At 35.5% G+C, this 13,209-nt stretch overlaps 1 protein-coding gene across 1 annotated transcript in view; it reads left to right on the top strand.

Annotated features, from left to right (window-relative positions):
* Positions 1 to 13,209, top strand: part of LOC150100629 (ubiquitin carboxyl-terminal hydrolase 3-like) — a 301,152-nt gene that overhangs the window by 7,012 nt on the left and 280,931 nt on the right. Inside the window, exon 2 of the mRNA XM_090401701.1 lies at positions 6,394 to 6,454. Coding sequence (XP_090257827.1) covers positions 6,394 to 6,454 — 61 coding nt within the window. The remainder of the gene's footprint in view (positions 1 to 6,393; positions 6,455 to 13,209) is intronic.

The following is a 13,209-nucleotide window of genomic DNA, read 5'->3' as shown; positions in this document are numbered from 1 at the left end:
CAAATTTTTTAAATTAGTTAGCAGTTTATTCACAAATATTCACTCTGCACATTATTAAAATTTACTAATGCTTTATGCACTAGTATAAAGCAAACATTAAATAATTAACATCTAAATGTGTTAAGTGCTGAATAAATCTAATCTAAATCTCAACCATAAAAACAGTGTATCCGCCCAGAAGACATTCCATTCCAATTTTGATTCTTGAATATGTTTATTTTACAGTGCTCTGATATGCATCTAGAACAAAGGGCAGATTTTGTATTTTGAATGGGGGGGGGGCTTAAATTTGAAATAAGAAAATATAAATTTGATTACTTGAAAAAAGAATTCATTCTTTTTACATATTTTTCATTGGTAATTTTGATTAGTGTTTGTCTTTAATACATGTCATGGAGGTAATCATGGAGCATAATCACAAGGTGAAGCTAGAACAAGGAATGTTAATCCTATTTACAGAGCTGAGCTATGTGTCGAATACCATCTGGTGGGTGGTTATTACAATAAAATAACATTGCAGTGGCCCAAATTATGTGATTTGAATTTAAATTAAATTTATTTAAATAAAGAAATGACAAGCATTATATTAAAATAATTAATTAGGATGAAACTCCCAATGGGCAAAAAAAAAAAAAGGAAAAAAAATTGTCTGTTTTTAAAGTTAGTTTGCATTCAACAAATTATAATTGTCTGACTCACATACACCCATAGTATAGTTTTTTTGTTACCATCTGATAGACTTACATGTAGGCCCACATTGTATTGTTGCTATCATCTTTTAATCACCCACATTCTATCGTCTTTTAATCCAACAGAAAAGCTTAGATGTAAATGGTTATTCATGACTTACTTTTAATGATGTTAACAACACCAAACAATTTTATCAAAAGATGTTTTATTAACTGCTTATACCTTGCTGAATTTCAAATCAGCATCATCAGAGCACAACACAGCTTGTATATGCAACAGTAAGTGAAACAATACAGTTGTAATGGACAGAAGATCTGAAGCCCTAATTTTGGTATACCCTCTAATGTTGTTAAAAAAAAAAAAACATTACTGCTATGTGGTAGTTGCTCTTAAGATAAGTGTCCCAAATTTTTTGGCAAATTAAGGCAACTATATTTATTCAGGTTAGGAGAATTCTTCAATGCCAAGGCTGACTCAAAAAATAATCTTTCAGATCAGTAATGACTTCTAAATAACACATTAGTTTTCTTCCATTTAATCCTGTGTGAAGGGGTGTCCAAAGCATGGTATGCCAGTCCTGACTTGTCATAATAATAGTAGCGAAAGTATTTTTTATGTTCTTCCAGGTGGATGTTAACTGATCATCCTGTTTGTCCGTAGTAGGCCAAGACACAGGGTACTTCATACACTCCAGGGTGTACTAGAGGGTGAAGTTTATCCTTAGGCGAGCGGATCAGAGTTGCAAGTTTAACATGAGGTTTGAATGTGGTGTGATGGTCATGTTTCATTATTACTTTGGCTATCTTTTCTGATGTATCTTTCACATAGGGAATAGAAATAGTAATGTTGTGTTCCTGGGTAATGGGGCTATGTAGTATTTTATCTATTTTGTAGGAATTGTAGCCGTTGGCCAAGAATGCATGGCACAGGCATTTTAATTCTGTGTACAGAGCTGTATTGTTAGAACAAATGGCTCTGTGTGTAAGTGTTTTTAAAATGCCATAATGTTAATGTAAATGGAAAAAGATAGTGATCCATCTGAAAGGCGGGTGACTAATGTGTCAAGAAATGCTCGTAGAAAGACTTATACATTGGTTATACATGATTACTAAATAACTTAAGGAATTCACAACGTGCGCTAGAATACCAAACCTAGTTCAAAAACAAACCAGACTAAAAGTATACAATACATTAGCCCTACCAGTCTTAATGTATGGAAGCGAAATCTGGACAATAAAAACAAAAAGACAAACAATGATTAACAACAGCAGAAATGAAGTTTATGAGAAAAACTGCAAAGTATACCCTATTTGATCACAAAAGAAACGAAGAAATTATGAAAGAATTAAACCAAGAGCCAGTAATAGAAAAAATTAAAAAATATAAACATAAATGGATGGAACACGTTCAAAGAATGAAAACAGAAAGATTACCAAACCATGCATTAAAATACAAGCCATTAGGGAAAAGAAAACCAGGACGTCCTCTTAAACGATTCAGTGATGACTTCTAAGGCCGGAACAGGCCATGCTAGGCCTAAATCCTTGATATGCATGATGATGAACTTTAATATATATTTCCAATATTTCGGCAACATCACGTTGCCATCTTCAAAGGAACTTAAGATAAAGACACATACATGCAGGCACTAAACACAGTAAATGAGGATGAAGCGAGGAAGCTATTGTTTCTCCTGAAAGTCCTGATGGTGCCCCCTAGCAGACTATGTAGGTATTCTTGGCCATTGGGCTGAAGGTCTCCTGATGTACGTCTCCCAAATTTGGGGCAGTCTCATGCAACCAAATTTGTTGAGGTTTGGCATGTTTCTTAGGGCTGAGGCTGACTCTATGAATAGTCTTTCAAATTTGAACTTGCTACAGTGTATTACTGTGGCTTTCTTGCACCATATTCTGTGGCGTGTATCCAGAGCATGGTCTGCAAGACCATGAATTCTGGTGAAACCAGATGTAGTTCTTGTGGTCTGATATTTGCTGTCCTGCTTGTTTGGCCAAAGTAGGACAGCTTACAGCTGTAAGGGGACCTGGTATACACCAGGTCGGTCTAGGAAGTGGTTGGTCTTTCGTGGAGCAGATAAGGGATGCCAGTTTTTTATATGGTCTGTAACAAGAGGCAAAGTCATGTTTTTTTAAGATTTTGGTAATTTTTTCCGAGGTGCCTTGGACATAGGTAATGGTGATGGATTTAGAGTAATCCATGTTGTGAAGGGGGGGGGGGGTTGTGGTTTACTGGTTTCAATATTTTTTGGATTTTTTTGGAAACCTTACTTTAAAGACCAAACATTGAAATTCATATCTATGCTTAGAGCAGGATTTGATCCTGCATCCTGTTGCTATAGAGTGAGCGTGCTATCCATTCAGCCAACTAGGCTGGAAATTTAAAAAGTGCACGAGTAAGTTTGCACTATGCAAACTTACTCGTGCACATTTCTGTTTTACCAATCCCATATGTGAGTTTGCAAAACCCACAACAGCATCTTGTGAAGTGATTAGGGAGAAAAAAAGAATTGGATGCTTTCTTGACCAGCTGGAGGTCACAGTCTTTGGCTGTCCCAAAGAACAGAGGAATATGGAATGAAAGCAGAGGATGAGAAGTTGGTTCAGTAAATTTGAAGCTGGACTGTGTATGAATGGACCAACAGTTGCTCAAGTTTTTATGTTTTGGAGGAATGATAGTAGCCAGTCTGAGTAGTTGTAGCGAGTTGTCCCAGTCCTGAAGATACTTCAGGCACAAACTTTGTTTGCTTACACTTGGAAAAAGGATCGTCTTTCTCTAATCCATAGTAATGTAATAATAAGGTGTGACACCTTTTGGCAACTTGTATAGGTAAATATGACTTCTACATTTCTTCAACCTTGGTATCACCTCTGGGTCTGGCTCCCACTGAAGAGACCTCTATAAAGGTCAAAACCAGTCTGGGTAGTGACCCTTCCCATAATGCATAGCATTATACACAGTGAGCTATGAAAATTTTAACAAAGGGCTCATATCGTCAAGCCAAAAAAAAAAAAAAAAACCTAATTTAGCCCTTATAATATTTATATTGCGACTTTGTAGAGTTGCTGACAGATATGATAATGCCTGTAGAATATCAATCATTAATGCTAGATCTTTTAAAAATTGAGAAGTCAATTTAAAAAGCTTTTATATTTATTGTTCGATGCAAAATGCTTGCATAAAGCTGGGTAATTTCTCCACAAAGCAAGAGCCATTTGGAAACTCCAAGCTGCCCATCGTGGTCTAAATACACAGCCGATCTTTAAAATTTCTATACCAAGGTCTTTTGCAATAGTATTTAATTCTCATTGATTTTTTGGTGATTGATGATATAAAGCATATAATTTATCTATAAATATTTCAAAACGATTTTTTTCTTTAATGTTTTTTTTTATCAAATCATCTAATGCTAAGTGTAAACAATGAGCTCAATGCCAAATCACAACGTTGGGAAATTTTTGTAGAAGTTTGCAACATCTGATTTGTTTCTTAACATTACGCTAGTTCCATCAGAACAAAATGCAATGAAATGATTTTTTATATAGTTATCAGAAAATCCATATGAATTTAAAGTAGCAATTATAGTAGCATGTATACATTCCATGGTAGTATTTTCTAGTTCTACAAGATTATTAAACAAGAAGAACATGGGGCTCTCAAATTTAACAAAGGGCATGTGCGAGCCCCTTATAGCTCACCATTGATTATACATGTCTGCAAGGAGATGTGTTTTGCATTATGGTATACTAAGGCAAGTGATGTGAAGTTTTTGTCCACCTTTGCCATGAGTTGCCCCAGTCCTGAATGTACTTCAGGTGCAAACTTTGTTTGCTTACTCTTGGATAAAGGATTAAACTAAATATATAATTTATAGTCTAACCAAGTGAAAAAAACTTCCAACATTTTGCAACTGCAAGGGATCTGGTAGTTCTAGGGAATGTGGCTGATCTTTGGTGGAATGGATTAAGGATGTGAATATTTTTTATATGGTCTGTAAGTGGTTGTAAGATTGTATTTCCTTAGGATTGTTAATTTTTCAGATGTGCTCTGGATATATGGAATGGTGATAAATTTTGTGTAATCTCTGCTCTGAAGAGGAAGGGGAGATGCAGTTTCAGGGTTTTAATATTTTGGGGGGATTTTAGCCATTGGCTAAGAAAGTGTTGAGAATATGGTCAAGTTCAGAATGCCTTCTGAACCCAAAAATTCTTAGGCCATAATCTTAAGACTTGGCATAACATTATTCTCATTAATATGAAATACACTTAAGTCATCATTCAATTTCTCTAATAGTATCTAATCCCTCTCTAATAGATTCTTATATTTCACAAACTTATCTGATACACTTTCAGTGACTAATTTCAAGATTAATTCTTATGGCTTAATGTTAAAGGATTTTATTTTCGTCCATTATAACCAAATCGTACTTATTTTTTTGCGATTCACTACAAGTAGATTTGCTTGATCAATAAATATTAGGTTTTTAACTTGTATACAAATATTTATTTTTACTAGATGTATTTCTTCTACATGTTTCACTGTTTCTTTGGCTAATAGCATCATTGGGAAGTAGCTTAATATAAATAAAAAATGACAAAATATTAAACGATTTCTAACAGCAGTTAATATCTAAGTTGAAAAGACTGGAATGATAGTGTAATCACTAGTTTCATTAGGTTTGTTATGTGCAGTGTCTCCATTATTTGTGTAAACTTTGTGATTGCTGGCATAAGACAGGTCTTTAATGTTATGTATATGTATAATTAATGACTTCCATTTCAGTCCAGATGTCATGAAGGATTATTCCTTCATTTCTATTTAGCATACCTTTTGAGCATATGACCTTGGAGGACTTGATGGACTCATGGCACACATCCTCAAAGAACATTACACAGTAAATTGGGAAGCATCCTCCATGTCTTATTTAGAAGAGAATTACTTTGACAGATTGTTCAAGGAGACTTCCTCTGTCATTTTCTTCAATGGCACACTAAATGTGAAAGATCAAGGAATTTCACCAGATGTGAAAGATCAAGGAATTTCACCAGATGTGAAAGATCAAGGAATTTCACCAGATGTGAAAGATCAAGGAATTTCACCAGATGTGAAAGATCAAGGAATGATCTTTCACATCTGGAAGTCACAAATTAACATACATAACATGGCTAATGATACTCGTGATTAGACTATTATTCCAGTTACAGATGTTAACTGCTATTTGAAATCATTTACTTTTTTTGTAATTTTATTTATGTTAAGCTACCTCCCAATGATGCTGTTAGCCATATAGACAGCAAAACATATAGAGGAAATGCATCTAGTATAAATGCTCATTTGTATATGAGTTAAAAACTTGGCATTTATCAATCAAACTGTAATTAATTCACTCATCTTAAGCCACTCTTCATTGTATTTTATCTGCTATTGTTTGATTTATTAGCTTTTTCAGCAATCTTCTGACAATTTATAATGTCTTGTTACATAATGGAAATAATAATTAAAAAACCAGCTCATTTCAGTGAGCCATTAATGTGGCAGAAACTGTTCGGTATGAAGAAATGCAAAAATTTTTCTTAGCTTTTGTCCTTATACTAGTATCAAATGAAGATTATCTGAAGGTTTTAATGTAATTGTACTTTGCTTGTTTTTAATTACTATATTTTCCAGTGTAATTATCTTGTTTTTCAGTCTGCAAGACAAAGAAGAGTCCATGGATATGTATTTATTGCGGTGTTGTCAACTGTGGCAGGTAGAGTATTAAAAATAATTTTCCCAATTTTGTATAATTGTAAATCTAGTGTATCAGTGTCTCTGAACTTTCAGATATACCATAAAAAGTTGAGAATTAAATCATATAAAATGTCAAAGTGACTTGTTTTATAAGCAGTAATTTTTCTGATAAAAATTGATAAGTGCAGTTGCTTTTATATCTATAGTTTAAAAAAAAAAAAAAAAAAGTAGAAATTTGTGAGATCCACTTTCAACAATAATAAAGTCAAACTCTAAGTTGTATCAACCAAAATTTATCACAAATTTCTTTGCAGTGTGAGAAACATATCAGCTTTTCCAAATTTGGATTTTTCAAAGTTGAGTTGCTGATCTCATACAGGTGGAAGTTTTTTTTTCTCCTAGAACAGTGCTCTGAGAACATTCTGAGAACAATTTATTCCTCATTGGAATAAATAACAATTTATTCCAATGAGGTTTATTCCAATTGTTATATATTCCAGTGTATTGTTATAAAAAACCTCATTGGAATAAATGTACTCATGGGAAGTCTCATTCCATGAACATGTCATGTTGAATCTTCATCTCATTCACACTCTTAGCATTCAAAAGCATATTCTGCCAATCATTCCACCCATTTATCAATTTTCATCTAAAATCCTCTCACTTCCCTCTTCACCACACGTTGACACAACTTCTAATGATCTTTCATGCTCCCCCTCTCATCCTTTGCTTTATATAATCCCTTCTTTCTTAATTTGGAATTCCCTTTTAAGATATTTATACAACATTAATACAATTTACATTTCCTCAGCCTCTTCCCATAACCAGCATTTCAGGACTCCTCAAATGCTTGTTAGGATCTAACGGAAACAAGGTAACCAAATTTGAGTTGTAATCTCACCAGTGCACAACCACTTCCTTAATTGTACTTGCCAATTAGTTCTTATTATAATAGCAACATGCTATGCAGTTCACAACACTTGCATATGCCTTTTGAACTTGGGCATCTGCTATCCCCAAGGTTCCATATCACATTTCCACCTCCTGAAGCATAGTTCTACCAGTACAGTGTGTCATTTATCAGATTCCTGATATATGCCCTCATGGAAGTATATGTACAGAACATTATGAACAGTATGATAGTATTACATGATTAAGTTTGTGCTTTTTGTGAACAATTTTCTTCCAAATTATCAGATTTATTTATTAGGTCTTCATTATATTCGTATCAAACATTTTGGTCTTATAAGACACTGCATAAATTCATCTTTAATCATCCATTGTCTTTTTTCTAGTAGTAAGGCTTATACGTTGGTCATACATAACTGGTAATTAGTTTACGGAATTAACAATGCATATAAAGTATATTAATTAAAGGTAACTTTAATAAATAACTTCTATATTTTGGCAACGTCACGTTGCCATCTTCAGGAACATAAAGATATGGTATGTGCATGCAGGCACTAACAAAAGCAAATGAGGAAGAAAGCAAGAAATTAATATTGTTCCTAAAGTCCTAATGGTGCCCTCTGGTGGGCTAATTTGGTTGACTTGGCAGTTGGGCTGAAGTTCTCAAAATGTAAGTCTCCCAAATTTGGGGTAGTTTCATGCACCCAAATTTGTTGAGGTTAGGAACGTTTTTTAGAGCTGCTGAAGATTCCTTTAATAATCTTTCGTATTTAAACTTGCTGCGGTGTATTATTTTTGTTTTCTTCCAGCGAATTCTATGGTGGGTATCTAAGGCATGGTCTGCCAGCCCAGACCGGCTGTACTGGTGAAACCGGATGCAGTCTTTGTGTTCTGAAATCCTGATATTTGTTGTTCTGCCTGTTTGGCCAAAGTAGGACAATTTGCAGCTGCAAGGGACCTGGTATACACCAGGTAGGTCTAGGGGAAGTGGTTGGTCTTTGGCAGAGCGGATAAGGGATGCCAACTTTTTATATGGTCTGTAACAAGAAGTAAGGTCATATTTTCTGAGGATATTGGTTATTTTCTCAGAGGTGCCCTGGGTGTAGGGGATGGTGATAGATTTGGTGTAATCTTTATTGTGGAGGGGGAGAGGGGGGGGGGTTGTGGTTTACTGGTTTGAGTATTTTTTGGACTTTTTTGGGGTTATAGCCATTGGCTAAGAAAGTGTTGTGGATGTGGTTTAGTTCAGTAGTTAGGGCCTTGTCATCTGAGCAGATTAATTTTGCCCTGTTATATAGTGTTTTTATAACCCCATATTGTTGTGGGGGGTGGATTGCTAGTGAATGTATCTGCCAGTATGGGTGGGTTTTCTGTAAACAGAGAAAACCAAAGACCCATCAAGCTGGTGGGTGATTAAAGTGTCTAGGAAGGGGAGGGTGTTGTTTTCCTCTTTTTTTAAGGTGAATTGGACTCTGGGGTGTTGGTTGTTTAAGTGTGTTAGGAAGGAGTGGAGTGAGTCTGAGCCATGTGGCCAAATAGCGAACACATCATCCATGTAATGAAGCCAAATAGTGGGTTTTTGTGGGGCGGAGTTTAAGGCTTTCTCTTCAAAGGTCTCCATAAAGAAATTGGCCAAAGGTGGGGAAAGTAGTGCATCCGGTTTCACCAGTACAGCAGCTCTGGACTGGCAGACCATGCCTTAGATACCCACCATAGAATTCGTTGGAAGAAAACAAAAATAATACACCGCAGCAAGTTTAAATATGAAAGATTATTCAAGGAATCTTCAGCAGCTCTAAAAAACGTTCCTAACCTCAACAAATTTGGGTGCATGAAACTACCCCAAATTTGGGAGACTTACATTTTGAGAACTTCAGCCCAACTGCCAAGTCAATCAAATTAGTCCACCACAGGGCACCATTAGAACTTCCTCATTTGCTTTTGTTAGTGCCTGCATGCACATACCATATCTTTATGTTCCTGAAGATGGCAACGTGATGTTGCCGAAATATAGAAGTTATTTATTAAAGTTACCTTTAATTAATATACTTTATATGCGTTGTTAATTCCGTAAACTAATTACCAGTTATTGTCTTTTTTTCTGGCATCATAAACCTCTTTTGTCAGTATTTCCTCTCTCATTCTGTTTATGTGGCTATTAAATTTTTTTTTTTGCTAACAATGAATGCTAGTAATTCAGGCTCCATCTTTATATCTTCATCTTTCATATGATTTTGCCATTGAAATTTTTCTTAAAAGTCTGTGGTCTCCAGCCTTTGATCAGTTGTTTTTTGTCTATTTCTCAGATCCATAAGTTAAAATTTGTTCTAACACTCTTATTTAAACACATGCTCCCAGATTACTTTCTTCTGGATCTTATGTAGAATTTTGGCATTGATAGTGGTTCTCTCTATTCCTGTATTCTGTAAAAGTAATATATTCCTTGCATTCTTGTTCCCATAAGTATATATTCATTCTAAGTGTCTTGCTAATGCTGATACTTTCTGAAGATATTCTCATCAAAGCAGCAAATTCTTCTTCATTCTTTATATTTATCATTAATGAACAAGCCTAATGACCAACCTTATAACTTATAGGTATTATTGCATCCTCTGCAGATTGCCTGATACTTATCAGCAATTTTCAGTTTAGATTTTATCTCCTGACTCACTTCTACAGTTGTCCTTATTTGTATGTTTGTGTGTGACTGGATGCGCACACATTCTCATGTTTCCATCCTCACAGTTTCTAATTCTTCACATCCATCCTCTTTAACTAACACTCTCTCCAGATTTTAATATCAGAGATAATTGAAATGTCTTCTGTAGTTCAGTTTGTAGCTGTCGTTTTGGTTAGAAAGACTGAGGTTTGAATCTTATTTAAGATGCAAAGAATCTTAAGTGCCTTCATTTGAAAGTATGTTGGCCAGTTTCATAGAGGAAGCAAGATCTTGCTTTCCAGAAAACGTTGAACAAGACAAACTGGACATAGAATTCCCTGCTGTAGCATTTAGCATTGCAAATCTAATAAGGAAGGGTTAGATGAGCTATTAGAGATAAAAGGCTGGTTGAGACACTGGAGATTTTACAGACCCAAGAAGTGGTTTGTCTCTGATGCATTTTAAATAATGTTATTTGTTCAGGCCCGGGGCAGAGCTGACTACTACCGGGTGCGTCCCCAGGTGGCGGATCGGGGAACAGCCTTCAGATATGGAGGCTAGCTGCGATATAAGCAGAGCAATCTGGCGAATAAGCAGCCGTGGACTAACAGCGACTGAGCTATCAGGGCGTGGGGGAGCAGAAGTGGCAACTCTGTTTCACTTAAAACCTCACAAAGCCCAATGACAACTCGGTGACATGGCGAGTAGTGCCGCCATTAAATAAGCACCTGCTGGGGTCACTGCCCCTGACATTGGGAAGCAGCATTGTCAGTACTGACACAAGGTTGAAGCCAAATGATGACAGAAAAGCTTGTGATCAGAGATTTGCAGATGGCAATATGATTATATTGTGTACATCTGTAATACTGCAGAGCAGAAAGCAAACAGAGAAACTACTGCTCTACCTTATCTCCAGAACAACCACCATGGCGAGCAAACCCTTACAATTGGCCCCAAGCTCCCGGCGTCCCTTAAATGGGACGGGTGCGAAGAATCTCCGGGCTCAAAATGGTGTCCACTTTTAAAATTGCAACTTGGAATGTCAGAACTCTGTATGAAGCTGGCAAATTAAGAAATGCCACAAGAGAAATGAAGAGGTTGGGCATCCGGATTTTGGGAATTTGCGAGACAAGATGGCCAGGATCTGGAAAGTGTCAACAAGATAATACGACAATGTATTACTCTGGGAATGATGAGAACAAACATCGACATGGTGTAGCTGTAATAGTAGATGAAGAAATCAATAAATCAGTAATAAATTGGATTCCATTTTCTGAAAGGATAATGCTGTTACAACTTAAGGGAAACCCAATTAACATAAATATCATCCAAGCTTATGCACCCACAGCTGACAAAAGTAAAGAAGATGTTGAAGAGTTTTATGAACACCTAAAAGAGATTAAAAACCTAACAAAGAAATATGATATAAACATAGTGATGGGTGACTTCAATGCAAAAGTGGGAAGAGGGGGTGATGGAGAAATTGTTGGCGAACATGGCTTAGGCACCAGAAACGACAGAGGAGACTGTCTAGTCCAGTTCTGTCAGGAAGAAGATCTAACAATAGCAAATACCTGGTTTAAACTTCCACTCAGAAGACTGTACACTTGGAAATCGCCTCAAGTTAACCAACATAACATTGTCAGAAATCAAATTGATTATATACTGATAAATAAAAGATTCCACAGTAGTATAAAGAGTGCAAAGACTTATCCTGGAGCAGATATCTCTTCAGACCACAATCCCATAGTTGCAGAAGTACGTCTTAGATTAAAATCAGCTAAAAATCACAAAAGAAGAAAAAGAAAATTGATGTAGAAAAACTGAAAGACCCGAACATAAATAAAAGTGCCAAGACACAGCTTAACCTGCGATTACAACAGATTAACATAGAAGAAAATAAAAGTGTGGAATCTCTTTGGAATAGCTTAAAGAATGCCATCGTAACAACAAGTATTGAAGAAGTAGGTTATGTGAATAATATAAAACAACAGGAATGGATGACAGATGAGATTCTTTCTCTTATTGATACAAGAAGAATGTACAAAAACAAAGACCTTGCCAGGTATACAGAAACACATAACATCATCAAGAAAAAAATAAAAGAAGCCAAGGAAAATTGGATGAAAAATTTATGTACTGAAATTGAACTGCTTCAGAAGAAACATGATAATTTCAGTCTGTATAAGAAAATCAACGAAATTTCTGGAAAACTGAGGAAAAAGCAAATAGTGTCTCTAAGAGACAAAAATGGAAAAATAGTTCTAGAAGAAGAGAATAAAGCACAGATTTGGGTAAAATATGTAACAGAACTTTTCAATGATACTAGACAGAAGCCTATAAATATAAAAGATAACATTCAAGGAGCAGCAATCATGAAAAGTGAAATAGAGAATGCTATATGAACAAGTAAAACAGGAAAAGCCAGTGGACCAGATGGTGTGCAAACAGAATTTTTAAAATTAATAGAACCAGATAACATCAAACTTCTTGAAAAACTATTTAATAAAACTTAAGTATAAAGAGCTAATAAGCTTCATTTCGGCAATGAAAACATTACTTAAATTAAGGAGATATTAAATCCCACATAGTTTTAAAACCGAATAAGAAACTCAAAGATTGGAATCAGAGAGTTTCTTGCCGAATATAGTAAACTATAAAGTATCGGCGACACTAGCGTTAGCCAATGCAAGTGATCCTAGTACGTAGTACAATACCAGGGCAACTCATTGCAAAGGTGGGGGAAGTTCAGATCGCTCTTCTTAGGTATTTTCCATAATGTAAAAACACATTTCCTAGGAAATGTATGCTGTTATTACATTATGGAGGCAGGTCACTACCCAGACTGGTTTCAGCCTTTTTTTGAGGCTTCATCAGTGAGTAGCTAGACCTAATACCAAAGTGTATAGCGAAAAGAACTTATGTACTCTGCGAAAGAGTTTTCCAAACAGGTGCAACCATTAAGTTACTTAAGTATAAAGAGCTAATAAGCTTCATTTTGGCAATGAAAACATTACTTAAATTAAGGGGATATTAAATCCCACATAGTTTTAAAACTGAATAAGAAACTCAAAGATTGGAATCAGAGAGTTTCTTGCTGAATATGGTAAGCTATAAAGTATCGGCGACACTAGCATTAGCCAATGCAAGTGATCCTAGTACGTAGTACAATACCAAGGCAACTCGTTGCAAAACTATGTGGGATT

Source organism: Typopeltis vanoorti, chromosome 12 (genome assembly GCF_054136105.1).
Source record: "Typopeltis vanoorti isolate ZY-2024b chromosome 12, IOZ_Tvanoo_1.0, whole genome shotgun sequence".
Lineage (NCBI taxonomy): Eukaryota > Metazoa > Arthropoda > Arachnida > Uropygi > Thelyphonidae > Typopeltis > Typopeltis vanoorti.
This window is presented reverse-complemented; position numbering and strand designations above follow the sequence as displayed.